At 42.5% G+C, this 27,690-nt stretch overlaps 1 protein-coding gene and 1 long non-coding RNA gene across 5 annotated transcripts in view; one reads left to right on the forward strand and one right to left on the reverse strand.

Moving 5' to 3' along the window:
- Mtr (5-methyltetrahydrofolate-homocysteine methyltransferase) overlaps positions 1-27,690 on the forward strand; it is an 88,265-nt gene continuing 60,575 nt past the window's right edge. Inside the window, exons 1-7 of one of the 4 annotated variants that reach the window (XM_087591587.1) lie at positions 1-118; positions 6,829-7,043; positions 11,194-11,283; positions 12,588-12,657; positions 14,649-14,741; positions 16,256-16,362; positions 18,964-19,026. In XM_087591587.1, the coding sequence (XP_087447713.1) occupies positions 6,834-7,043; positions 11,194-11,283; positions 12,588-12,657; positions 14,649-14,741; positions 16,256-16,362; positions 18,964-19,026 (633 nt within the window). In that variant the 5' untranslated portion in view covers positions 1-118; positions 6,829-6,833. 4 annotated transcript variants of the gene reach the window in all.
- Positions 19,871-27,675, reverse strand: LOC120097915 (uncharacterized). Its single transcript, XR_015641311.1, has 3 exons — positions 27,514-27,675; positions 27,000-27,152; positions 19,871-23,685 (listed from the first exon to the last, which is right to left on the reverse strand). It is a non-coding gene; the product is annotated as an uncharacterized LOC120097915 (long non-coding RNA).

The following is a 27,690-nucleotide window of genomic DNA, read 5'->3' on the forward strand; positions in this document are numbered from 1 at the left end:
AGATTGAGCGGAGAGCTAAGGGCCCTGCGGGGGCCTGTGGCCGTGTCTACGTAGTCTACTCCTTTAGTCTTACGTTGAGGCCTTGGCAGTAACGCGGACCTCTGCGCTTGGGAGTTAGGTAAGAAGCGCGTGCCCGAGGTGCAGTACCCGGAGGCCCGGTGTGTCTGCTCTGGAGCTTCAGGGATCTCGTGAGCCAGTTCGTCAGGCCACTAAACGCTGGCTGGAGTCGCCTGCGGTAGGATTCTTTGGAGATCAAGCTTTCTTTGCTTGAAGAGGACGTTTGGCGGCGTGTCGCCTGCGCTGGTGCAGCCGGGTAACTCCTCCACCCAGGTCTAGCGGTTCTGTGGGTCCCTCCGCTCTTCGGTGGTGGTGGGGGCGGTCCTTGCTGGGTCTCTTTCGTCCCTCACCCACACGCGCATGGTCTGGTCCCGGAGCGTTGCCTTTAGCGCCGCAACTACAAGCAACAACTTCCAGCAGGGCTCCTGGAAAGTTTTGCATGATGTAACCGTATTCAGTAAATATTTACCGATCGCTGTCTGCCAGAGACTAGTTCAGAAGCTGGGAGACAGTAAGGCAGTCTAGACAGTTGAACCACGTGGGTTTTTAGTTTTCTTTTCTACTCTTTTGCAAACTCCACGGTTGGCTTGACCGGATTCCCAGTACCCAGGGCTGGGGATGGGAGGTGGAATAGTAATCGTAAATGATTCTGATATTGGTGGCACCGGCTTCCACAATGAGAAAAGACACAAAGGGAGTATAATTTCAGTTTTGAGTGTCTTAAATATTTGGGCAGAGATTCCCGTAAGACGTGTGAGGTAAGACGTAGAAAGGAGAAAATTAGTAATAAGGACATCAGGTTGTGCCTGCAGGCTGGCAGGAAGCCCTCGTTTAATCCCTAGCTCTGTGTAAAACTAGACTCGGAAGTAGAAGAATCTTAAGCTTAAGGCTTTTCTCTGCCACATAATGAGTTCAAGACCAGCCTGGGTTACATGAGACTGTCTGTCTGTCTGTCTGTCTGTCTGTCTCTCTCTCCCTCTTTCTTTCTTTCTATTTATTTATTTTTGATCCTGTTTATTTTTAAGACAGAACAGTGACTGTGTTATGGCATGGTGTGTAGTCCTAGGAAGAGGGTTGCTATAAATAATATCACTCTTTTTCATAGGTCTATGACATAGTCTTTTAGGGCTTCAGGCTTCTTTCTTTCTTTTTAGGAAAGGAAGAGCAATCTCTATTGCTGTCAGCAGAAAGCCTCTGAAATTTAGAATAGATTGAATAGTGAGTGATCCCTTTGCAGAAAAATGGAAGAAAACGGTTGAACATTTGCACCTGACCCTGCTTCTCCACTTTCCTCCATGGTTGAACATTAATTTCTAGGTTTCTTACCTCCTTACCTGTGGTTTAGAAATATTTCTGCTTCTTTCCCCTGTGTGTTGGCATTACAGCCATGTTTTAACATCCTAAAATCTCTTAGTCACTGATGTCCAGCTTTTGTTTTTTGTTTCTCTCTGCATTATTTTTTATCATATTGTCAAGTCTTAAGGAAGATCTAAGATTGTTGAACTTCCAGGTTGAACTGAAAGCTGATGTTTCCTGAGCTGTGGATATGGTTCAGTGGTGGTGGAATGCTCACTTATTGAGAATCAAGGCCAAGAGTTAATCCTTCCAGCAAGTGGTCAGAGAGAGAGTCTAACCTCAGACCCTTTGTATGAGAAAGTTTCAACTGCAGCTTCTAGTGATTTCTTGGTTTCTTCCTTGCATGTTTTTATGAACTTAGCTAAGAACGATTAATGGGAGAATGTATAAAAGGAGCCAGTGAATTGTTAGCATCTCAAATCTTCTGCCCTTTAAAAATTAATGTGAAAAAAAATATTTCAAAAATGAGATAATATGTAAACAGATGCCTATAAAATGTAGCAAATCAGTTCAAACTAGAGATTAGAGGCCCCGCCTCCCCCAACCAATGAAAGACGTTCTGCAAGGAACTTGTGGGGCAGATATTAAAATAGCCAAAGTGGGGAACTGCTGAGAAAGCGTTGAGGTAGTGCTTACAGTGCAGACAAGAGAAGTATGTTTTGTTCCACTCCATTTTGTCCTGTGAGAGGGGAGTCCTTTGCAGACCCATGTGAAGGCCATTCTCTCCAGAGGAGCCGTGTTCCTGACACTGCAGTCACTTACATGCACATATCAGGAACAAATCATCTTATATCTTCTTATTCTTTAAGTTGCTTGGTTTTCATTTGTTTGTTTGCAGTGCTGGGGATCTGCTGTAAGACTTCGTACACGCTAGGAAACTATTTACCCTGAGCTGTATCCCCAGTCTTAGGTAGTTCTCAGGTGCCCTCTGACTTTGTGTTCCTTTCATCATCTGATGGGTGCTATAACCAGTTAGTCCTACGTCCATTTTTCCTTTCGGATATTTGCTGTGAATACAATTGGCAGCAAGTCAAGAAAAGGAAGAAAAAAGAAAAAAGAAAAAACAAAACCTAAAACAACAAAACACCCTATCCTACAAGGCTGTAGGATCTACTCAAACTGGGGAAAATACAATGTGATCTCACTCCTTGGGCTTATTCACCAGGACAGTTCTTGGACTCTTTTCTGTATAGCACTTACTTACATGTACACAGATATTAAACATAAAGCTATTTCTGATTGTCTACTGGGAGTTACTATGAAACATTGTATTCTTGTATTCACCCTTAAAGATGTGTCAAGAATCCATTCTACTTAGAGTCAGAGCAGTTATCACGTCCCTATTTTTCCACCAAGATTACAGATAGAATCTTCTCTATTAAGTTGTAAACCACACAGAATATTCTAGATCTAATGAACTGAACACAGAAACTTTAGGGCGGGGTTCTTTACAGAAGAATAACATTTCAGTGAATGCCCACAGTGTGCTAAGGGAAAGGACAATCATTAAGAGGATTTGGTTTTAACTTTACTTATTGTTTGAGGGATGGTTCGGGTATGTTGGTTTGTAGCTGTTGGTTAAAGTCTCAGGAGACCTGGTCTTTCCTCCCACCACAGCGAGGTAGAGACTCCGGCTCTCAGGTTTACACCGTAAGTACATTTCCTACCGAGTCTTTTCCTTGGCCCAAGGGGATTTACATTTAATAGAGGGTTCTGATGGTAATTAGGAATGCTGGTCTCTAATGATAATTAGACCTAGTAAAAGATAACCTCCTACTAGAAGAGTCAGTGGCCTCTTATGATAAAGTGTACATTTTTACTCTTTAAGGATAATAAACATATGGATGATGTAGAATTGTACTTTGTTGTTGTTTTGAGAAAGAGTCTCATGTAGCCAAGGCTGGCCTCTGAACTCACTATATAGCAAGAATAGCCTTGAAGTCCTGATTCTCCTGCTTCTGACAGTGTTGGAATTACCGGAATGTACCACCAAGCCCAGCTAGCAATAAATTTTCAAGGGCCTAAGTTGCAGAGTTTTGTCTTTAATTCCCACTTATTTATTGTGTATACTCTTTTAATCAATTTGTATTTACTACTCATGATTCTCTTGCTTCTGTAGACTCTTTCATATATAACTATGTAGTTATGTATTTCCTTCTAGATTTCAGAATTTGTATGTGTGGGGGTTTGGTTTTTTATGGTATACAGTGAACTGTTGCAAAGATGGAGATTTACATAAATATAGTAGTTAATTGTTTCTGCCTTTTTCCTATCTATCGATCTATCTATCCATCTATCCATACACTCCAGATTCCCCTCCAGTCCATCCCCCCAGGGTTCCCCATCCCATTCCTTCTCCCCACACTTCCCTCACTGCATTCTCCCCCTCCTCAATACCCACCCCACCAGACCTCTAAACCTTCTGGGGCCTCCAATCTCTTGGGGATTAGGTGCATCTTCTCTGACTGAACCCAGACCCGGGAGTCCTCTGCTGTGTGTGTGTTGTAGGCCTCATCTCAGCTGGTGTATGCTGTCTGGTTGGTGATCCGGTGTCTGAGAGATCTTGGGGGTCCAGGTTAATTGAGACCTCTGGTCCCCCTACAGGATTGCCCTCCTCCTTAGCTTCCTCCAGCTTTTCCCTAATTCAGCCAAAGGGGTCAGCAGCTTCTGCTCATAGGTTGGGTGCACATATCTGCATCTGATTCTTTCAGCTGCTTCTTTGGGTCATTTGGAGAGCAGTCATGGTAGGTCCCTTTTTGTGAATGGCCATAGCTTCAGTAATGGTGTCAGGTCTTGGGGCCTGTTTCTGCCTTTTATGTTCATTCACTGACCCACTAAGAACCAGTTATATTGGTCTAATTATCATTAGAGACCAGCATTCGTAATTACCATCAGAACCCTCTCTTAAACGTAAATCCCCTTGGTCCGAGGAGAAGGCTCAGTAGGAAAATCTGGTCAGTATGCTTAGTGCACTGGGACTTTTGGGGGTGAGGTTCAAGACAGGGTTTCCCTGTGTAACAGAGCTCTGGCTATCTTGAAGTTCACTAGGGTGCCTTCCGACTCAGAGATCCACCTGCCTCTGCCTCCTGAGTGCTGTGTGGTATGCACCACTGTGCCGGGTTGAGTAGGACTTACTTTAGAGTCCACACTGGTAGGTCTCGTGATCTGAGTAGGCAGGTGGTTATTTTCAGGGAGAGGAGAAATCAGATAATAGTGAGACTTGGAGTTTACATTTCTGGGAAGGACATTGTCAGTCACAGAAATAGGGATGTGAGCCAATACATTGAGATTGGTTTTGGAAATTAGATTGAATAATTGGGTATTCTGGGGGAAAATGTCAGGTATGGATAGTTTGAAGCTTGGTCCTCAGCTCAGATTGATTGGTATCTTCAGTAACTAATAGGTCATTGGTTACTGTAGAAAGTAATTTTTTGAAGAGTGGCACAAGAGGAAGCCATATCAGGAAGATGAGGAATCTGCATGTTGGAGATGGGAAGTGGTAGATTAGGGCCACAGGAAGTATTGGGATGTTGCTGATCATATACTCTGTTGGTACTATATTATTACTGTTGCTGTGACAACTACTGTATAGTGAAGGTAACTTAACAGAAACTTTACTTGGGCTTAGTGTTCTAGAAATAATAAGAGTCTGTCATGGTGGGGAAGGAAGCATGGTAGCAAGTGGCGGGAGGATCATGGCTGCAGGAGCTGGAAGATACATTTTACATTTTGACCACAGACAGGAAGCAGAGAGAGTAGAGTGAGACTGTATTCTCAAAGCCCCTAAACCTCCCCAACAGCACAACCAACTGGGACCAAGTGTCAAGTGCCTGACACTTTTAGGGACATTTTCTGTTCAATCATCATGGTACAGAGACAAGGAAATAGCCCAGCTGCAGGAGGAATTTGAGGAGCTTCTAACAGAAGCCATTTGCGTTAGGTTGGTCACTTGTAGAGTGAAAAGGATGAATTAGCAGACGCTGGAGGGATTGAAAAGATGAGCCAGAGAGGCCTCGTTTGTGACCTTCCAGTAGTTCTGAGAAGGCAGGACGGAAGGTAGAGAAGAATGCAGTTGGGAGCTTTTCGGGAAGCAGGCAGAGAGGTGGGGAGCTGGAGGTGCGGGGGGGGGTATTATTTCCTAGAGCAGAGGTGAGTCAGGATCCCCATGCTAGGACTGCTACTGATTCTGGCAGTGGGTGAACGAGTGAGAGTTGAAGCTAACACTTCGAAGGTCAGGTTGGAATTACCAATCTTTTTCCACTGTAATAGCTTTATAGAGTTAACAAAGAAAGCCCCGAAGAGTTAGTGCTTAGGCCCCTTAAACGATTGTTGACTTTTCCTGAACTCTGAGACAGAACTCGCTAAGCCTGCTTCACTTTTGTCTGGGGATTCATCTGTGCTTTGTGGTATGTAAGACAATTGATTGTATAGAGATGTATCATCGTTTTTTGCCAGCAGTGTTCCGATCCTTGTCCTTACCTCTTTCATGAGCTCCGTGCTGTGAGTTATGGGCTCTGCCTCTTTCTTTTTCCTCTTGTGGTGTTGGAGGTCAGACTCAGGTCTTACACACCATGCACTGTCTACCCTTACGTAAATCCTGTCGTTGTAAAAATATAAAAAGTAGAAAAAGTATGGTGTCTTTTATCCCCCCGACACCGCGGTACCCCAAGATATCTGCTAGATATCTTGGTGGAAACATAACCCAACTCCGTGGTGGTGCCCAGTGTCTCCGCACACTTTCCTACACTCAAACCGTCACATAAAAGAACATACAGCACAATAACCTTGGGCCCAATTGATAAGATATAATTGCCCACCTAAACATACAAAGCCCAGTACCATCCATCCCTTAAGAACATTAATAACGGCCTGGAGAGATGGCTCAGCGGTTAAGAGCACCAACTGCTCTTCCAGAGGACCTGAGTTCAAATCCCAGCAACCACATGGTGGCTCACAACCATCTGTAATGGGATCCGATACCCTTTTCTGGTGTGTCTGAAGACAGCTACAGTGTACTTATATATAATAAATCTTTAAAAAAAAAAAGAACATTAATAACACAGAGGGGAACCTTAACATCAGTCTCCATTGTTGTCCCTTGGCTCTTCTCATTCCCACTGCTGTCTCTTCCCCTCTTCCTTCAAGTCTCCTCCTCTTCCTCCAAACTTCTCTCCCGCCCATCCTTCCATCTCATCCAGTGACAGGCCTCCTTCTATCCTGTACCTGCCTCTCACCTGTATTTTACAAATTCAATGGAGAGAAGGTTCTGGTGAAGTCACCTGTGTCCTGAGTATGTGATTGTCCTTGGGGCAGTGGAATTAGCATCAAAATACAGATAACTCCAGGGCAAACCACCACAAAATGCCCAACATAGCTTCTTTCATTCTTTAAAATCAGTTTTTACTTTCTTTAAAGGAGAGATGAAGAAAACCCTGCAGGATGAGATTGAAGCCATTCTTCGGAAGAGGATTATGGTGCTAGATGGCGGGATGGGGACCATGATCCAGCGGTACAAACTAAGCGAAGAAAATTTCCAAGGTCAAGAGTTTAAAGACCACAGCAGGCCACTGAAAGGCAACAATGACATCTTGAGTATAACTCAGCCTGATGTTATTTACCAGATTCATAAGGTGAGTTATTTCCAGGCCCTTAAACGTTTGAGCAAGTTATTTCATGTGTCAGTCTCAGACTGCTGTGGCCTTTGCTCTAGAGAACATGAAGAAAGGACGTGATGTATTTGAAAAGCTGGTGATTTATTTGAAAACCAAGTAAAAGTTACAAGTAAAAGTGTCCACTGTGGAGTTGGGGATTTAGCTCAGTGGTAGAGCGCTTGCCTAGGAAGCGCAAGGCCCTGGGTTCGGTCCCCAGCTCCGAAAAAAAGAACCAAAAAAAAAAAAAAAAAAAAAAAAAAAAAGTGTCCACTGTGTTGGACACTTGGGGTAAGCAGATGATAAAGACAGGGTGTTTTGTTTATTGTTTGTTTGGTTTTTGGTGGTTAAGCATTTAAACTTTTTTTGAAAAACCATAAATTGTGGAATAAATTAGAAGTTCCATGTTTGTCTATTAATAACTTGTTAAGAGATATTGGGTGGGTCTTAGTTTGTGCTGCTATAAAAATTCTCAGATTGGGTGGCTCAAACAACATTTCTGTTTGTCTGTCTGTCATCCGTCCATCCATCCATCCATCCATCCACCCATCCACCCATCCATCCATCCATCCACCCATCCACCCATCCACCCACCCACCCATCCATCCATCCATCCATCCATCCACCCATCCATCCATCCATCCACCCATCCACCCATCCACCCATCCATCCATCCATCCATCCATCCATCTATGTGTGGGTTTTTTTATTTTTTAAGGATTTATTTGTTTATTGTACATATGTGAATACACTGTAGCTGTATCAGAAGAGGGCATTGGATTCCATTACCGATGGTTGTGAGCCACCATGTGGTGCTGGGAATTGAACTCAGGACCTTTAGAAGAGCAGCCAGTGCTCTTAGCCGCTGAGCCATTTCTCTAACCCCCTATGTGTGGGTTTTTTGACTGTATGTAAGCATTGTATAATGTTATTTAATATATATGGGTTTTGACTATATGTTTGTATGTGCATCATGTGTGTGTCTGGTGCCCAGGGAAGCCAAAAGCAGGTGTCAGACCCTCTGGAACTGGAATTTCAAATGGTTGTGAACTGATGTGTGGGTATTGAGAATCAAACCCTTGTCTCCTGGAAGAGGACCCAGTACTCTTTAACGATCGAGCCCTTTCTTCAGGCCCCAGCATTTTATTTCTTATGGTTCACAACAGTGGGAAAGCACATCATTGAGATGCCATTAATCTGGTGTTTGCTGAGGGCCCTCTTTTGCTTATCATGGGCATTTCTTTCCATTGTATGGTAGGGTGCAGCAAAAGAAAGCAGATTTGTTTCTTCTAGTGGGGTATGCTAAGGTCTCTCACTGCCAAGATTCATATGTTAAATTTTAATATGACTTTAGGAGGTACCCTTAAATTTGTTTTGTTTTTTAACACACACATACACACACATACTATATATAAATTAATATATTAATAGATTGTAAGTATATAATGTATACATTATATGTTTTATAAAACATATATAATTGAAGTTTATGTATGATTTGGGTCCATGTATGTCTATACTGCATGCATGGATGTCTAGTACCTGTGGAGCCTGTAGAAGATGTCTGATCCTCTGGGACTGTAGTCACATATGGCTGTGAGCCACCATAGGAATGCTGGGAATAAAGGCATGCTCCTTAGAAGAGCAGCCAGCTCTTAGCCTTAGAACCATCTCTCCAGCCCCCACCTTTTGCTTTTTACGTGTAAGAATAAATCCTATTTGACTATTGCTATAAATTGTTATCTTTCTCAGATAAATACCATCGGTTGGTGCTTATCTTCTTTTTTTTTTCTCTGAGACAGGGTTTATCTGTGTAACCCTGACTGTCCTGGAACTTGCTCTGTAGACCAGGCTGGCCTCAAACTCACAGAGATCCTCCTGCCTCTGCCTCCCAAGTGTAGGAATTAGGACTACTGCCTGGCCCTAATTTTTTTTTTATTGCACATTTTATACTGCATATAAGTGAGTAGAATATGTATGCTTTAAATTTAATGGTTATATGTTTAAGTTACTTTTGTCACTTCTGCTAAAATAGCTGACAGAAATAAAAAGTTATTTTGGCTCATAGAGAAGGCACAGTTTATTGTGGCAAAAGGCACAATAGCAGTTGCTTGCCGTATGTCATTGATCCTGTGACATTGTGCTCATTAGGGAGCAGAGGGAGATTTCTTCCTCCTGCTTGGCCTACTTCCCAAGGCTTCTACAACCTCTTGAAAGTGCTATCAGTTGGGACCAAGTCTTTGAGCATGAATCTAAGTACATTTTACATCCAGACTGTAGCAATATGCTTTACACTTGTGTTCTCTTGTTCAGTGGTGCTTTGGATGGCCTCTCCATGTCATAGAAACATACAGTGGCCTTTTCAGTGTCGTATGACATATAATAAAGTTGCATTAGTTATCTCCTTTTTGATGACTGTATTATAAATGGGCTCATGTTGGTTTTCATTTTTAGGTCTGTAAACATTGTATTCATCAGCTTAGGGAAGACTGAGTTTGTTGACTATTAGAAATCAAAGGAGTCCAGGCTGTGAGTCAGATGGAGATGGAGATGTTATCCAGACAGAGAAACAAGGAAGGCAGGCTTTAAACAACAGAATGGTAGGATGTCGTCTCAGTGATCCGGTGTGTGTGTGTGTGTGTGTGTGTGTGCGCGTGCGTGTGTGCGTGCGTGTGTGTGTGCGTGTGTGTGTGTGCGTGTGTGTGTGTGCATGTGCGCGTGTGTGTGTGCACGTGTGTGTGCGCGCGTCTGTGTGTGTGCACGTGTGCACGTGTGTGTGTGCATGTGCGTGTGTGTGTGCGTGCGTGTGTGTGTGTGCATGTGCGCGCACGTGTGTGTGTATGTGCGCGCACGTGTGTGTGTATGTGTGTGTGCGTGTGTGTGTGTGCATGTGCGTGCACGTGTGTGTGTGCATGTGCGTGTGTGTGTGCACGTGTGTGTGTATGTGTGTGTGTGCGTGTGTGTGTGCATGTGCGTGCACGTGTGTGTGTGTATGTGCGCGCATGTGTGTATGTGTGTGTGTGCGTGTGTGTGTGCATGCGTGCGTGTGCATGCGTGCGTGTGTGTGCATGTGCGTGCACGTGTGTGTATGTGTGTGTGTGTGCATGTGCGTGTGTGTGTGTGCGTGCACGTGTGTGTGTATGTGTGTGCGTGTGCGTATGTGTGTGCATGTGCACGCGTGTGTGTGCATGTGTGTGTATGTGCGCGTGTGTGTGCGTGTGTGTGTGTGCATGTGCGTGCACATGTGTGTGTGAGCATGTGCGTGTGTGTGTGCACGTGTGTGTGTGCGTGCACGTGTGTGTGCATGTGCGTGCACGTGTGTGTGCATGTGCGTGTGTGTGCACGTGTGTGTGTGCGTGCACGTGTGTGTGTGCATGTGCGCGTGTGCGTGTGTGTGCACGTGTGTGTGTGCATGTGCGCGCATGTGTGTGTATGTGTGCGTGCGTGTGTGTGTGTGCGTGCACGTGTGTGTATGTGTGTGCGTGTGCGCGCGTGTGTGTGCATGTGCGCGCACGTGTGTGTGCATGTGCACGCATGTGTGTATGTGTGTGTGCGTGTGTGTGTGCATGTGCGTGTGTGTGCATGTGCGTGCACGTGTGTGTGTATGTGTGTGTGTGTGAGAGAGAGAGAGAGAGAGAGAGAGAGAGAGAGAGAGAGAGAGAGAGAAAGGGAACAGAGTTGGTGTCTTCTGAGTGTCCAGGGTGTGCCAGACACTTGAAGTGCTGGCTGATATTATGTAGACTTACTGTAGGCAGAAAATGGCTTTAATACTTTGGATGAGGAGGCTGGTACTCAGAAAATTTATGGAACTTGATAGGCAGGATTCTTGTTACTGCCCACCCACTGCCCTTTGAAATATCTATTTATATTTTCCCCCTTAAAAATGGCAACAAGTTGGGCGTGGTGGTGCAGGCCTTTAATCTCAGCAGCATCTCTGAGTTCAAGGCCAGCCTGGTGTCTGAATTGTGTTCTGTGCTTATATATAACAACACATGCCTTTCCTTGAGATCTTTGTACCTGCTCACATCTCTAATCTTGAGTGTATTGTTTTAAATGTTGGTTAAAATGTGATTGCTTGTTGGGGCCAGGGACTCTAAGTTCAGGACAGCTGACTTCCTGTCTTTTATTGCAGGAATACTTGCTGGCTGGAGCAGACATCATTGAAACAAACACTTTCAGCAGCACTAGTATCGCCCAGGCTGACTATGGCCTCGAACACTTGGTGAGACTTTCATGTCTAAAATGCATATTAGTATTTGCTGCATTGGAGATTGGTAGTGACAAAACCCCCAAGAGGCAGCCAGTTTAATCCCGTCAGGATCATGGTGCTTATGAGGGTGGTAGTCTATTCATTTTGCACAGTAAGAGTCACACAGCAGTGTGTTCTTTGGTAAAGCAGCATAACTGACTGAGCGACTTGCACATGTAAGTCAATGGCTGTGGCTGTTGCAGTACAGAAGTGGGCAATTAGATGAGCCATGATTCGCAGTGCACCAAGCCCGTTTAGATATCCTGGTTTGCTAATTGCATAATCTGAGGAGCCAAGGCAGTTAAAGGAGACGGCACAGATCACAGATCTAGGAGCACATGCCTGACGGGTCCTTTACTTGTTGTAAGCTGCTTTACATGTATGTACCTACTTGCTTGCTTTTTCCCAGAGAGAAGTCCACGGCCCTTACTCAGATGAAAAAAATTATTCATTTTTATTTGCTTAATGTTTTGCTTGAATATATGTCTGTGCATTCATGAGTGTGCTTGGTGCCCGTGGGGCCAGACGACAGTATCAGTTCTCCTGGAACTCAGTTAACAGGTGATAAAAGCTACCATGTGGGTGCTGGGAATTGAACTCAGGTCCTCTGGAAGAGCATCCAGTGCTTTAACTGGTCAGTCTCTCCAAGGCTGGGTTTCCCTGTGTAGCTCTGGCTATTTTGGAACTCGCTCTGTAGAACAAGCTGACCTCAAACTCAGAGATCTACCTGCCTCTGTCTCTCTGGTGCTGGGATTAAAGTTGTGCACCACCACCCAGCAGAATTTTCAAGGTGTTAATAAACTTCAGAAAGTTCAGAACTGCTTTTCCCCACCATTGTCCAGTGAGAAAATCTGGGCCAGGGAGAGTTACCTTGGGCGCTGCCAGCTGCTCGGCTGAGACAGGATGAAACACCTTAGATGTTGGTGTTTTTCCCGGTAGAGTACTCTCTCTCCCTCCTTCTCTTTCTCTCTTTTTCGAGAGAGACTCCTTTTATAGCCTTGGCAGGATTTGAATTCAGTCTCAACTTCACCAGTGATAGGATTATAGGCTACTATCACTGGGTTAGCATATTTTATTAATCTGTAGACTATTTGGCTGGATCAGCTTATTTGACCTGCTGGATGTCCAGATATCAGCCTTACAGATTATGGTTTCACCCAGCCCTCCTTAGTTCTTACTCCAGTGCCTTGGTGAGTTCAGATAAGAGTCAGTCAGTTACAGATCCCGTCCTGGGCGGAAGAGAAGCAGGACAGACTAACCAGTGGTTGATATGTTAGGCCTACCGGATGAACAAATGCTCCGCAGACGTGGCCAGAAAAGCCGCCGAGGAGATAACTCTGCAGACAGGTAAGGGACATTCTTCTTTCTCTGTTGCACACACACAAGTCCTTTTATGTTCTCAACTCTAATGTGCAGATTTCTCTTACATGATGTTTGGCCTGGGAGCAGATTATTTACTTATTTGTAGGGAACTACTCTGTATTACCATAGTGAACGGTTCAGTGTCTCTGTCATGACACTGTCCCCATGAGCCTTCAGTTCAGGATTTACTCTCCTACCCTGATGACGCTCATAGCCCGCCTTGGTAACTAGGCTCACGATGTTCTGGGTACTTAAAGCTGGGATAATTTTTCCCCTTTGACATTATTGGATCATTAAATAGCAACTGGCTGATTTGATTTTGGTTATTATTAGAGTATTTGATCTTATCCCTGTGAAGCCGCCTTCTTCCCCATGCTCAACTCACTGAAGCAGTGATTGCCTTTGAGCATTTTCCTGTGTAGTCTACCCATGACCTGATTGCTCTTCCTGACTGATGGAGGATATAGCATTAGATTCAGTCTTGCTGGGGCTTGGAAAGTGGTTCCTGAAAGAATTAACCTCCTGGCTAGCTGCCACCAGAACACTTGGGCTGGTGGGAGGCTCTGAGACAGGAAAAGCAATAGAAGGGATAGATATAAAGTTATTGTCAGTAGCAGAGATGTGAAGACATTGTTAGGAAGTGACTGGCAGCATACTAATGAGGACCAAAGCAATTTACGAGGAAATCTGTTTCGAGGAGATAGTGTTTAAGTTCATGGATTTGCAGAGCCTATTAGGCCAACAGATAGGTGGTCATGGGCTATTGAACCAGTCCAACACCAAAGATAAGTACATTGTCCTTACACCTATAATGCCACTGTTCAGCACTGGGGAAGAGTAAGAACATTTGGGCCTGTAACCTTTCCACAGGCTACAAAATGATTTCTTTTTCTTTTTTCTTTTTAATTGTCTTAGAGTCCAAGGTGGGTCTCAGAAAGTGTTGCAGAGGGAACTCTGACCTATTGACCTCTGCCTCCTAAGTGCTAGAATCCCAAATGTGTGCAGTCGTGCCCAGCCAGAGCAGCTCGTCAGCAGTTGGCCGTCCCTTCCTGTGTAGTTGTAAAGCACAGCCCATGTTACTATGTGACTGAAGCCATCAGGCAGTGAGTTATAGGACTCCTGGCCTTTGTTCTGATGTGCATGAGCACAGCCTCCCAGGCTGCTACAGAAACAAGTTCACTTCTGACCTAGAGGCAACATTTTTTAAAATGTAGACTAGAGTGACATTCATTCTGCTTCATACTAGAATTTCAGGCTTTATAATTGTTAATTCGGATTTAGTGTTTATTGAGTTAAAGGCCTGTAGTATAATGCTATAAGGCAGCTCGCATTGTGTTCTGATGTGAGGCACCTTGTTATAGTCAAGACCCCAAGTTTGTCTTGAGAGGAAAGTGTGCCAGCGCACAGCTTTAATAGAGAATGCATGCAGACATATGTGACTTAGAGTTTGGGAGTGCTTTTGACTCCTTAGGGCACTAATATTTATTTGTCCCTTTTATTATGTGATTTTCCTAGTTATGACAAATATGTTAAGATAATTTGTCAGCTATCTCAGTGGCATAAAGTTAAATAGCCTTTTATTAGTTCAATACAAGTTTTGTTTCAAATGAATTCTTAAAAATTAGGCTTTTAGGACTTTAGGTTTCTGATTTATGGGGTTTTACAGCTTTGTATTCAAGGAAAAGTCTCCCCCACCCCCTTCTTTTTCCTTTATTGGGGGTGTTGAGCCAGGATGAGCCCCTCATGTGTGCTAGGCAAGCACCCTACCACTAAGTCCCAGTCATAGCCCGTTTTATTTTATTTTGAGATTGAGTCTCACTAGGAAGTCCCGGTCAGCCTCAACCTCACAGTCCTCCTGCTTCTGAGTACTGAGATTATAGGCGAGTCTTACTGCACTTGATCCTGCAGTCTGTGGGCTCATAGCAAAAGGCCGAGCGACTTGTGATTTCACACTGGTTTTTTCTCTTTTCCCAAAGGAGTCAAGAGGTTTGTGGCTGGATCTCTGGGTCCGACTAACAAGACACTTTCAGTTTCCCCATCTGTGGAAAGGCCAGATTACAGGAACATCAGTGAGTATTCACGTACACAACAGACCTTGGGGAGGTGCTTCAGTAATGTGCAAAGTGGGGCCCCAGAAATGTGTGATTGTACCCGTGTCAAGGGCCTGAAGTACCCAAAAGTTAGCTTTTTTACTTTTAGCATTTTTACTTGAGCTTCCTCTCAGTTCTTGGCAATGTGTCAGTGCTTCCAATAAAACTAACTGAAATAGTACGTAAGAGGAAATAGATTGGGTATCAGCACTTGGTGATACTCTACAGTAACTGCTGTGTTGTTTCTCTCTTCCTCTCCTGTAACTTTTTGGAATTTTTTTTTTTTTTTAAATCTTTTGTTGAGACAGGCTCTGATACAATAGTTTGGGCTAGGTGGCCTAGAACTCTGACTGGTCCATGCTGTTCTCAGCCTTGTGGGAGTCTTTTCATGTCCACCATGCCCAGTTCATACCACCTTTTACTTTATCTAAATAAACTAGCCTTAACTAGATAATTACCATATATAAACTTGTTTTGTTAAAATTTGACCAAAAATTAGGAGTGTAAGTGAGCATTAGCACTGCATAGAAAGGATTTAAAGTCCTAGAACTAATCGTACCACTTGTGGTAATGGATTTTGTGTAGGTGACAAAGCTGGCGGGTTCAGCTTTTGGTATCTCGTGTACAGAATTGTTCATGCTGTGCTAACACGCCTCTTTACTAAGAGCGGCTCTTCCCAGGCTGATGTGTGGTCTGTGTTGTGTTCTCTAGACTGGATGTGACAGTGGGGAGCATGTTTCCAACTGTATGAGTCAGGTGTAGCTATATAGCAAACACAAAGGTATTATATAAGCATCTCTATTAAGTAGCTAGACACCACAGGGCGTTTTAAATAAAGTTTTCCTAGCTGTTACTGGACACTGTTGGTTGAGTCAAAACTTGTCTTCTGTAGAGGCCTCTTCTCTGAAATGAGCGAGGGTAAAATCTGTGGGCTCACAGCTTTTGTTAGAGATTTACCTGTGATGTATCCAGATGTCACTTACTTATTGCACTGTATATTTATTTGGTGTGTGTCTGTGTGTAAATCTAGATGCAGCATCGAATCACCTGGAACTTGAGTTATAGGCAGTTGTGAGCTGCCTGATGTGTGTGCTGGGGTAGAACTCAGGGCCTCTGGAAGAGCAGCAAGTACTCTTAACCACTGAGCCATCCCTCCAGCTCTTGAATCCCATTTCTTAGATTTCTCTCTGACTGGCTAAGATGATGTATGTAAGAGTGATGTGTTTATTGTAAAGATGTAGACAACACAGTTCAGCAAGTCACTGTGCCTGCCCCTGCCGGCTCATCTGTGAGAAGCAGGACAGGTGGCAACAGTTTAGAGAGCCTTGTGCTTACCTCCTTCTACTGCATTTGGTTTATGGAGTGCTATCCTCAAACAACTGCGTTTTTCACCATCATTAATTCACCAGTGCCAGACTTGAGTGCAGCGCACCCTGGTGTCGTTCAGAGGGTGCGGGTTCCTCACGTGCTGCCTGGGATTTGTTTTTTCGCAGCATTTGATGAGCTTGTTGAAGCATACCAGGAGCAGGCCAAGGGACTGCTGGATGGTGGGGTTGACATCTTACTCATTGAGACGATTTTTGATACAGCCAATGCCAAAGTAAGTGAAGGGGGAAAGCGGAGTTGGGCGATGGGGTGAAGAATCTTCTACAGTTAGAAGATAATAATAGCTGTTAACTATTATTATCAGTAAGCTGAAGTTAAATAAATTTCTTGTGTTTGCTCCATTTTCGTCTGTCTCTGATTGACACCACCACACCTGAGTCTAGAAACCATATTTTCTTTTCTGTGATTTATGTCTTCTGCTCTTTTTTCCTAGACTCTTAAAAATTATGAGAGAGAGAGAGAGAGAGAGAGAGAGAGAGAGAGAGAGAGTGAGTGTGTGTTTGTGTGTGTCTGTGTGTGTGTACGTGCACACACGGCTGGGCATGTCTGTAAGTAACAGGTGCCCAGAGTCCAGAAGCATCTGATTCCACCTATATAAAGCTGGAGTTATGGGTGTTTTGAGCTGCCTGATATGATTGATGGGAATCAAACTTGGGTACCATGGAAGAGCAGTCTGTGTTTTTAACCACTGAACTAGCAGATACACAACTGAAAAGACTTAATAGTATTGTTTTTATTGGAAACATGGGTGGCTAAAGAAGAATATAAAGACTAGGTTAGGTTTTTTTTTTTAATTTGGTTAGGTTTTTTTTTTTTTAATTTGGTGGAAAAATACTGAATTTAGAAGTTTTTACATCTGCGGTCTACATTTTTTATGCAGCTATATGTATGAGTTTATATATGTACATACGCATGTATGGGGCATGTGGAAGATGTTAGGTAAGCTTTGTGTCATCCTCAGGAATCCTTAAATCTGTAAAGGATGCTAGCCACTTCCTTTAAGATTTCTCATTGTTCTGGATCTGTCCAGTTAGACTGGCTAGCCAGCAAGCCCCAGGGATCCTTCTGTTTCTGCCTCCCCAGAACTGGGATTACATGTGCACCACCACACCCAGCTTTTAAGTGAGTTCTGGGTGTTGAACTCAGGTCCTCATGCTTCTAAGGCAAGTGTTTCATCAACTGAACTATCTTTCATGTTTAGAATACTTTGTATACATGTGTGTGTGTGTGTGTGTGTGTGTGTGTGTGTGTGGGTATTTAAGTGCCACAGTGTATCAGCAGGCAGCAGACAGTGTCAGTGGACAGCTTGGGGAGTCAGGCCTCTGTTTCTACCATGTGGTCTCTTGACCAAGCTTAGGTTATTCGTGTGGGCAGCAGGCACCTTTACCCAATGAATTGTCTTGTAGGCTTTTTATATTAGAAGTTTCCCTATTGGTATATTTGGAATTTATTTATTTTGGAGTATGAAGTAGAGAGAACATTTCTTTTAATCTTTTTCATTTCATGTGTTTAGGTATTTTTGCTTGCATGTATGCATGTATACCACATACATGCCTGATGCCCACAGAGGCCAGAGAGGATGTAGGATACCTGGAACTGGGTTACAGAGGGTTATGAAGTCATATGGGTATTGGTATTTGAACCTGGATCGTCTGAAAGAGCAGCCTGTGCATTAACCATTGAGCCATCTCTCCAGCCCTAAACAGTTTATTATTTCTCAGTGAAATGAACATACATAAGATTACCTGTCCTGATTAGTTTTTGTCAACCTGGTACAAGCCAGGGTCCTTTGGCAATAGGGAACTTAAGTTGAGAAAATGCTTCCATTAGATTGGCCTGTAAGGAAGACTGTGGTTGATGAGGGAGGGCCCAGCCTCCCACTTGGGAGACAGAGGCAGGTGAGTCTCGGCATTTGAGGCTATCCTGGTCTAGGGCTACACGGTTAAACCCTGTCTTGAAAAAAAAGGAAAACAAAACCAACAACCAACCAGTCAACCAACAACAGCAAAACAAAGAAGATTTTAAGGATCACTTTTTTTTCATTATAAAATAAGAATTTCAGTTTTGTTATTTTTGTAACAGAGTCTTGCTCTGTAGCCCAGGCTGACCTAGAACTGGTCTCATAGGCTGGCCTCAAACTTGATGTCCTTCTAACTTCAGCCTCTCGTGTATTAGAGTTACAGGTGTGCATCACCACATCCAACATTCGGTATTGTCTACTTACGAACTTTCCATGTCAAACAAAGTCAGTGACTCTGAAGATGAAAGGAAGAAGAGATCGAAGATCATTGCTTAGAACTTAAAGCTTGCACTTTTAAGAGTGAAACTGTTTCACAAGCCAAGTTCATGATGGTCTTTCCTAGTGATACACATCTTTGGTTCACATACCTACCTTTGATGTGTACAAAAGGCTGACAGAATAGGCAGGGCATTTTTATGTATATATGTTTATTTTGATTGAAGGAGGAAAGAAAGAAAAGTTAACTCTTTAGTTCTTCAAAGCAAATAATTAGCTTGTTACGTGACCTCAGATTATTTTAATGGTTTGGGGCTTGAACCTAGGCCCTTGTTCATCATGCTAGGCAAGGGCTCCAGTACTGAGCTCTTTTCTTCAATTGAGCATTTGTTACCATGTGCAGTGGACACCCAGAAATGGGCATTACAGTTATGCATTTAGGGGAGATTTCCTTTCCTCAGCTTTGAGTGTATCCTACCTAAAGAAGTCTTGGGAAAGGATGGTTCTGATCAGGCAGTTAGATTGACCTTTGATCTCTCTCAGAAATAAAGATATTCTTTATTTTTTTTTTCTTAACAGGCAGCCTTGTTTGCGCTCCAGAAACTCTTTGAAGAGAATTATGCTTCTCCCAGGCCTATCTTTGTAAGTTCTTAAATGTGTGCATGATAACCCTTAACCCTTTAAAAAGAAAATTTTTTTACAATTAAGGTTTTTATTGTAGATTTTTTTCCTCCTCTGTTCACCACCCTCCTGTTCACCTCCCTCCTATCAATAGCCAGCTTCCTTTTGGAGAAAAGGAAAACGAGCCTCGAAGAGGTTGATTGAACAAGCCAGCTCAATTAGTCCACAGGATCTTGAAGGAAGGAGTGAGGATAAACAAAGTCCGGTAGTCACTGTGCCTAGGGGCTTATCAGGATGACCAAGATAAAAGGAATGCCACAAAATTCCTATCTTGTGTTTACCTTGAACTTTGTGTTAGCCCAAATGTAAATATTATCTGAGTCTACTTTCTTGTCCTGACCTAATGTCCAATTCTTGCCAAATTTCTAGAAGTAGCACCAAGAGCTCTCCACATCTCCCCTTTTTTATTTCATAAACAAGACTGCGTCTGTCTTAGGATATTCTGACAAAACTGTCTTACTTACTCATCCTAGAATACGCATTATCAAGAGCAATGCGCTTTTGTCTTAGGTGGGTAAGGCTCTGTGCAGAATCTTACCCATCTTTGACTGCCAGCCTGTTATATTAATGACTCTGTCTGGGGATCCATTTTTAGTTTCGCATGTGTTTTGGCCACCAACATGTTGATATTATTAAAGGCAAGTTTTATCCCAATGGGCAGGAATAAAAGTATTCCTAGGACAAGAAGGACCAACATGATCAAGCTATATGTGCATTCTTGAAGCTTGACCAAGATGAAAATACTGACCTTAAGCCATGAATAATTTTATCAGCAGTATCCGCAGGATTAAAACTCAGCAGAGCAGCATTCTTTAAATTTATTATATCGTTGTTGCACAGTTAAAACATCCAGAGAAGTGTTAGAATTATGCCAAATACCCTGCAAGTGTCTTTGACTTTGCTCCCAGTTGTAGCAATTGTCATTGTAAATTTTAGGCACAAACTTATTGGCATTTAGCATGACACTTGATGGCTTCATACTCTCAAATGCTGATCCTCCTCTCCAGTACTTTGAGTATAGGCAAAGAGCATCAGAACGCGTTGCTCTGAGCGCCGTCCTCATCTTCACACTCAGCAGTTGCAGAAGCAGTGCTAGCTATTAGTGTAATCAAAGCTGGTACGCTGGCAGCAGTCATGCCCACTGCCCTCTTGCTTCTGCTTAAGGCTGGACTCGCTTCTTCCAGTATCTGCCAGCATTTTTCAGAATACCAAGGTCCTCTAATACTCACAGGCAATGAAACACAAGCTGGCCAATAGACCACCATAAACAACATGCCAGATTTCAGCACACTAACACAATTAGAAAGTGTACAATCAATGCAATTTACATTAAATATGGTAGAATAAACAAAAGTAATTTTAACGTGGCCAATTAACAAAAGATGAGGAGCCTTGGCACATGTATTGACATTTGTTCAAAATCCAGATCCTGTCATTGTTCTAAATCTAGATCTTCTCCCAGTTTTATCTATTGCTAACATATCTTCATAAAGAACCACAGCTAACTTCCAAATATGTTTCTGAAAATGTCCAGGACTTGATTGCCAAAGACCTAGGAATATCTCCTTTTGTCCAGTGTTTGATTCCCAGACTCGTCCATGATTGAGTCAGAATAACTGGTCATATTAAAGGAAGGAGAAAGGTCATTATAACAACTTCTCTATTTGATTAATTTTTTAAAGTCAGTTTCCACAGCCTCCATGTTCTCTGTCCCACAAGGTCTAAAAGCTTGAGACAAGGCAGCTTGTCCAGTCTGGGATACAGGCAGGCAAAGGCCGGTCAGGAACATATGCCGAATACAGCTTCCCTGCCACCATTGTTAGAGTACTCAGCAAGCTCACAGTCAGCATCATTCTTTGTCCCAGCATCAGCATGTCTCACCAGTCACTCTGGAAGCCACCACACACCTTTAGCATCCTGTGGAAACAAACACAGACCTGTCCTCTGCCCCATATTAGTAACAGATTGAGGCCATACCATTGGCCTGTCATAGACTCCTTCCATTTTACCTAGGCATAAGTATGCTGAGTTGTAGGGTGCCATAGACACTCAATAGCAGAGAGTCCCTTGGCGTCTAAGGTCAAGAAATTCAAAATAAAATTTTGCAGAGGATCCCGGCCCGCAGCAGCTCTCTGCTCCCAAACCCCGTGGGAGAGAGACCTCACCGCCTGATCAGGTGGGCACTCCTGAGGCTGCAGAGCGGAGGAGACCAACAACACTGCCCACCCCTGCCCACATCCCTGGCCCAAGAGGCAACTGTATAAGGCCTCTGGGTTCCCGTAGGGGAGGGCCCGGGAGCGGCAGGACCCCTGTGCCTGAGACACCGCCGGAACCTGAAGGAAACAGACCGGATAAACAGTTCTCTGCACCCAAATCCCGTGGGAGGGAGAGCTAAACCTTCAGAGAGGCGGACACGCCTGGGAAACCAGAAGAGACTGCACTTTGTGCACATCCAGACGCCAGAGGAAAACACCAAAGGCCATCTGGAACCCTGGTGCACGGAGGCTCCCGGAAAGAGCGGCGCAGATCTTCCCGGTTGCTGCCACCGCGGAGAGGACTTAGGCAGTACCCCACGAGCAAACTTGAGCCTTGGAACCGCAGGTAGGACCAACTTTTCCCCTGCAAGAAACCTGCTTAGTGAACTCAAGACACAGGCCCACAGGAACAGCTGAAGACCTGTAGAGAGGAAAAACTACACGCCCGAAAGCAGAACACTCTGTCCCCATAACTGGCTGAAAGAAAACAGGAAAACAGGTCTACAGCACTCCTGACACACAGGCTTATAGGACAGTCTAGCCACGGTCAGAAATAGCAGAACAAAGTAACACTAGAGATAATCTGATGGCGAGAGGCAAGCGCAAGAACCCAAGCAACAGAAACCAAGACTACATGGCATCATCGGAGCCCAATTCTCCCACCAAAGCAAACACGGAATATCCAAACACACCAGAAAAGCAAGATCTAGTTTCAAAATCATATTTGATCATGATGCTGGAGGACTTCAAGAAAGACATAAAGAACTCCCTTAGAGAACAAGTAGAAGCCTACAGAGAGGAATCGCAAAAATCCCTGAAAGAATTCCAGGAAAACACAATCAAACAGTTGAAGGAATTAAAAATGGAAATAGAAGCAATCAAGAAAGAACACATGGAAACAACCCTGGACATAGAAAATCAAAAGAAAAGACAAGGAGCTGTAGATACAAGCTTCACCAACAGAATACAAGAGATGGAAGAGAGAATCTCGGGAGCAGAAGATTCCATAGAAATCATTGACTCAACTGTCAAAGATAATGTAAAGCGGAAATAGCTACTGGTCCAAAACATACAGGAAATCCAGGACTCAATGAGAAGATCAAACCTAAGGATAATAGGTATAGAAGAGAGTGAAGACTCCCAGCTCAAAGGACCAGTAAATATCTTCAACAAAATCATAGAAGAAAACTTCCCTAACCTAAAAAAAGAGATACCCATAGGCATACAAGAAGCCTACAGAACTCCAAATAGATTGGACCAGAAAAGAAACACCTCCCGTCACATAATTGTCAAAACACCAAACACACAAAATAAAGAAAGAATATTAAAAGCAGTAGGGGAAAAAGGTCAAGTAACATATAAAGGCAGACCTATCAGAATCACACCAGACTTTTTGCCAGAAACTATGAAGGCCAGAAGATCCTGGACAGATGTCATACAGACCCTAAGAGAACACAAATGCCAGCCCAGGTTACTGTATCCTGCAAAACTCTCAATTAACATAGATGGAGAAACCAAGATATTCCATGACAAAACCAAATTTACACAATATCTTTCTACAAATCCAGCACTACAAAGGATAATAAAGGGTAAAGCCCAACATAAGGAGGCAAGCTATACCCTAGAAGAAGCAAGAAACTAATCGTCTTGGCAACAAAACAAAGAGAATGAAAGCACACAAACATAACCTCACATCCAAATATGAATATAACAGGAAGCAATAATCACTATTCCTTAATATCTCTCAATATCAATGGCCTCAACTCCCCAATAAAAAGACATAGATTAACAAACTGGATACGCAATGAGGACCCTGCATTCTGCTGCCTACAGGAAACACACCTCAGAGACAAAGACAGACACTACCTCAGAGTGAAAGGCTGGAAAACAACTTTCCAAGCAAATGGTCAGAAGAAGCAAGCTGGAGTAGCCATTCTAATATCAAATAAAATCAATTTTCAATTAAAAGTCATCAAAAAAGATAAGGAAGGACACTTCATATTCATCAAAGGAAAAATCCACCAAGATGAACTCTCAATCCTCATCTTCGATTGGTTTATATACAAGTGTGCAATTTCTAGGCTTGAAAGTAAAATGATGCTATCTGGTGCTGGATAGAGGAGCCTTATTTTTTATTATGGCAGCTTGCTATTTTTGTAACATGGTGATTTGGTTGAACACATTAAAGTACAGTAGTAACTGATCTCCCCCTCTTCCTGGATGAGTGAGGAGATGATTAAATGTTGATGTCAGCATCCATGAGCATATTCAGATGAGCTTCTGCTTCTGTTGAAAAGGATGCTGTGTTTGATTGTGGTCCGAAGCTTTGAAGCACTACTTGGCATCTCCTTCCTTGGAGGTCTCACTGTTTAAACATAACAGATTTGATAGCTTGTTGGTAAGGTGAGGTCCAGCTTGTCTCCACTAGGTCATCTTCATGTGAATCTGGTGGTTATACGGTTTTGTTCTAGGGATATTTCATTTTTTTAATAACGGTTTTAGCTGACATTCATGGAGAGAATGAATCCTTAGAAGTGTGTCACTAGTGAAAGGAAATCCTGTCTAGAGTATGTTTCTTTACAAAGCTGTGTCACACCATCTTTTGGGCCCTCTGCTGGAAAAGTAGAATCAAGTCTCAAATAATGCCTTTTAAATTGTATCCTCTAGTATTATAGATGTAGGACAGTACTGTATCATACCTCTGTGGATGTAAAATAGCTTGTACCTGCTTTATGATACGTAGTAGTGACCGTGCTTTATCAGAGCTGTTTTTAATGATGTTGCTCAGAATGTTTTCTTTCCAGATGATGATTGAGAAGCTAATTTAAAAAAAAAATGGTGCCATGTACCACAAGAGTAACAGAACTGTGCTGTTTTCTCGGGTTTTGTTTTTTTACTTTTTTTTTTTTTTAATGGAGTGTGCTGGATGTCTCTACAGTTTTGTTCAGATGACTGCAGAACCTGGAAAAGCTGTTGCTGCTGTTGATGCATAACACACTGCTATTATTGGTCTTTTTATATAAATATAAATATATATATACAGATATATAATTTGAATTTTTTGAAACTTTACCTGTGCTGTCAACTTTCGAAAAAAGTATCCCCGTTTACTGTGTTGAGTTGGCACTGTACAGAAATTAACAGCCATATTGGTCTAGAAATGTTGAACTTAAGTTTTTTCCATTTGTACAGGGGTAACACACTGTATTAAATATATAAGGTCTTATATACGTGGGTTTGATTACAAAAACTAATAAAGTATTCTCTAAATAAAAAAAAAAAAGTAGAGAGAGAGGGGTTGGGGATTTAGCTCAGCGGTAGAGAGCTTGCCTAGCAAGTGAGAGGCCCTGGGTTCTGTCCCCAGCTCCGGAAGAAAAAAAAAAAGTAGAGAGAGAGAGAAATTAAAATTACGCTTTTTTACGCTTTTTTTTTTTTTTTGCTTCTATGTGCGTTTCACATCATGTACCCCAGTTCTGCATTGGTCCCCTCAAACCCAAACTTTGCCCCTGTATCCTTCCTACAAAATAAAAACTACACCAACAAAACAAAAAAAAAAAATTTGCAGAAATAAAAGATTGTGGTGAAGGAGTATACAACTCCCCCTTTTTTGTTTTATGTAACTGATTTTTTTTGGGAGACTCTATGGGCTTGTTCCACACTACCTTGTCCTTGAGTATTATAAAGAGTTCCAGTAATATGGGTAATATTAAATCATCAACAAAATGTCTCAAATGTTTGACTCAATAGCCAGTTCCATTATCTGTTCTAATCTGATTTGGTATACCCAGCATAGAGAAACAACACAAATAATGGGTAATTACATTTTTTGTTGCTTCTTCTGTTAAAACAGTTGCTACAAGAAAGCCTGAAAAGGTGCCAATATTCATATACATATTTTAATTTTCTAAAATCAGAAATATGAATAACATCCATTTGCCATAATTGATAAGGTACGAGTGCTCAAGGATTAACACTGTTATGTGGTATAGAAAGAAATTGAAGACATTGAGGACAAGTCTTTACAATTTGACATGCACATTCTCTAAAAATATCAAGATGTCTGAAGCTATTACTATTTTGAGAAAAGCATGCATAGAGGCAAATTGGAACGACTTCTGGTTAATGATTATCCATTTTGTCTAAAACGTTTGCACATGCAATAGGTCAAATGCAGTATTCTGCAATAACCAATTTTCTTGCTGTTTGGAATAAGGAATAAATATTTCATCAGGCTTTTGTGATTGGATTGCAAACTGCCAATGTTCCACTACACACACACACACACACACACACACACACACACACAACTATCAGTTTAAAAAGTTTCTTTTGCCATATGAGAGCATAACCATAATTTTGGAAAGCAAAACCAATTTTTTTTTCTTTTTTCTTTTTTTCGGAACTGGGGACCGAACCCAGGGCCTTGCGCTTGCTAGGCAAGCGCTCTATCTACCACTGAGCTAATCCCCAACCCGGCAAAATCAATTTTTAACAATGTAAACAATCTAGTCTTTCTAAAATCAGTACTAAATACATTGCTTTCATGTTACAAAGTTTGGCTGCCAGTTCTTGTATGTGAATGCATGATGGTGCAGCTTTTAATATATCATTAAAGAAACATTATTTCAAATCCTATATTTATAAGTCTGATTCCTACGATAGGAATTACATAAAATATATTCTAATTTAAAGGTATCTTTAGAGAACTTTTTCCCTGGGTTGGCACATGCCATGTGTTGTTGCCCAGAATGGCTTCAACCCTGAGTTACCAGTTTTAAGCTAACTTTCTATTACCAATATTATAAAATTTTTAATCATACCCAATAACTTATCAGCCAATAATCTATAACCAATCCATGTAGAACATATTTATACATTTAGGATTAGTCAGAAACCAACATGAAGTGGCTACACACTTTTATGTCTTTAGACTAGTCAAAACTTTTTCTAGCTGTAATTTCAAGAAGCCAATAATCTCAGCCACAGAGATTTTTTTTTTGTAGGAAAAATAGTCATTAGCTTCCTTTCCAGAGAAGCCAAGAAGTTGCTGGCCCCTTTAAGACTGGCTTGTATAGCCAGCCAGCCCTGGCAGGGCTTCTCCAACTGTGCTGGACTCCTAGCTACAGGTGCAGGCTCCTAAGGTAGTTTGTCAGTTCTGTCCTGTCAGTTGAGACTGCTTTTTTTTTTTTTTTTTTTTTTTTTTTTAAATAAGTTAAAACTAAGTCAAGGGGCAAATGATTAGCAGGTAAAGTTTTAACCATTTTTCTTTTGGATATGAAACATAGCAACAATCAAGCAATGAAACAAAAACATCAACTGACAGACATGGACAGATGGTATACCAAGGACAGACAATAGACAGAGGGGGGAGAAAACCAGATGTGCTACCTAAGGGACCCAGAACCAGAACTAAGCATTGCCCCATTGGTAGCCAGAGAGAAGGACGTATCCCGACCTCCTCCTGTCCCTAGGAGAGCTCTGGAACAGCTTACATTCCTTTTCCTTCTCTTTCTCTAAAAGCAGTGTGGAGGACTGCTTTTCTCAAATTCTCCCTCTTGTGTCTAGGGTCTAAACTATCTCTAATCAAGGTTTAAAGACTAAAATCATCTATGAGAATTATCTTCGCTTCTCTAGATTTTAACATAACTAAACACATACACAAAAGGCATTCTGCATTACCTTGTCCCTTTTTACAAGGGTTATTTACTGCTGGCCCAAATTTTCCTTTGCATGTGCTTCCTTTTGCTGCGGTGTTCTTCACTGTATCCATCGGATTCAAGCTCCAGAGTTGAAAGTGGCATCTGACCAAGCCAGCTCAGTCATCAACAGGGTCTTCAGGGAGAGAGTGAGGGTTGAAAAGAAAAAGACTATTAGACAACACTATAACATGACTCCAGCCAGTGGTGAGACTGAAGCTAAATAGGTTTATTTTTTTTCCAGTCTGCTTTTATATCATTCTAGGTACATAACAAAGAATATGGTCATTCCTAAGGCATAAACAGAGTAGTCAAGGAACAAACAAGGCATAAACAGAGGTCCTATGATTACTGCATCAGGGTCTTAACCAGACCTATCTTGATCAAGATACAAAGAACACATTCCTCAGCTGTATTCCCCAAAGCTCTCCACAGTTGAGGAAGAGCGGGCTGTTAAAGGAGGGAAGAGCTTAAGGATTCATGTTGTTAGGGCTTACCGAGGGATGGGCTCGGCCCTGTGACTCCCGAGGCTGCTTGTGGTTTTCTTGCCTCTGATGCTGCCTTTCTCTGTCCTTCTGTAGTCACTTGGCACCTATCGATTGGGACACTTGGGCAGCCCACTGCATGCTGTTGAGCTTGAGTTCCACAGTTCTTGTCCTCATGAAGGAACAAAG

The sequence above is a fragment of the Rattus norvegicus genome, chromosome 17 (genome assembly GCF_021556685.1).
Source record: "Rattus norvegicus strain SHRSP/BbbUtx chromosome 17, alternate assembly SHRSP_T2T, whole genome shotgun sequence".
Classification (NCBI taxonomy): domain Eukaryota; kingdom Metazoa; phylum Chordata; class Mammalia; order Rodentia; family Muridae; genus Rattus; species Rattus norvegicus.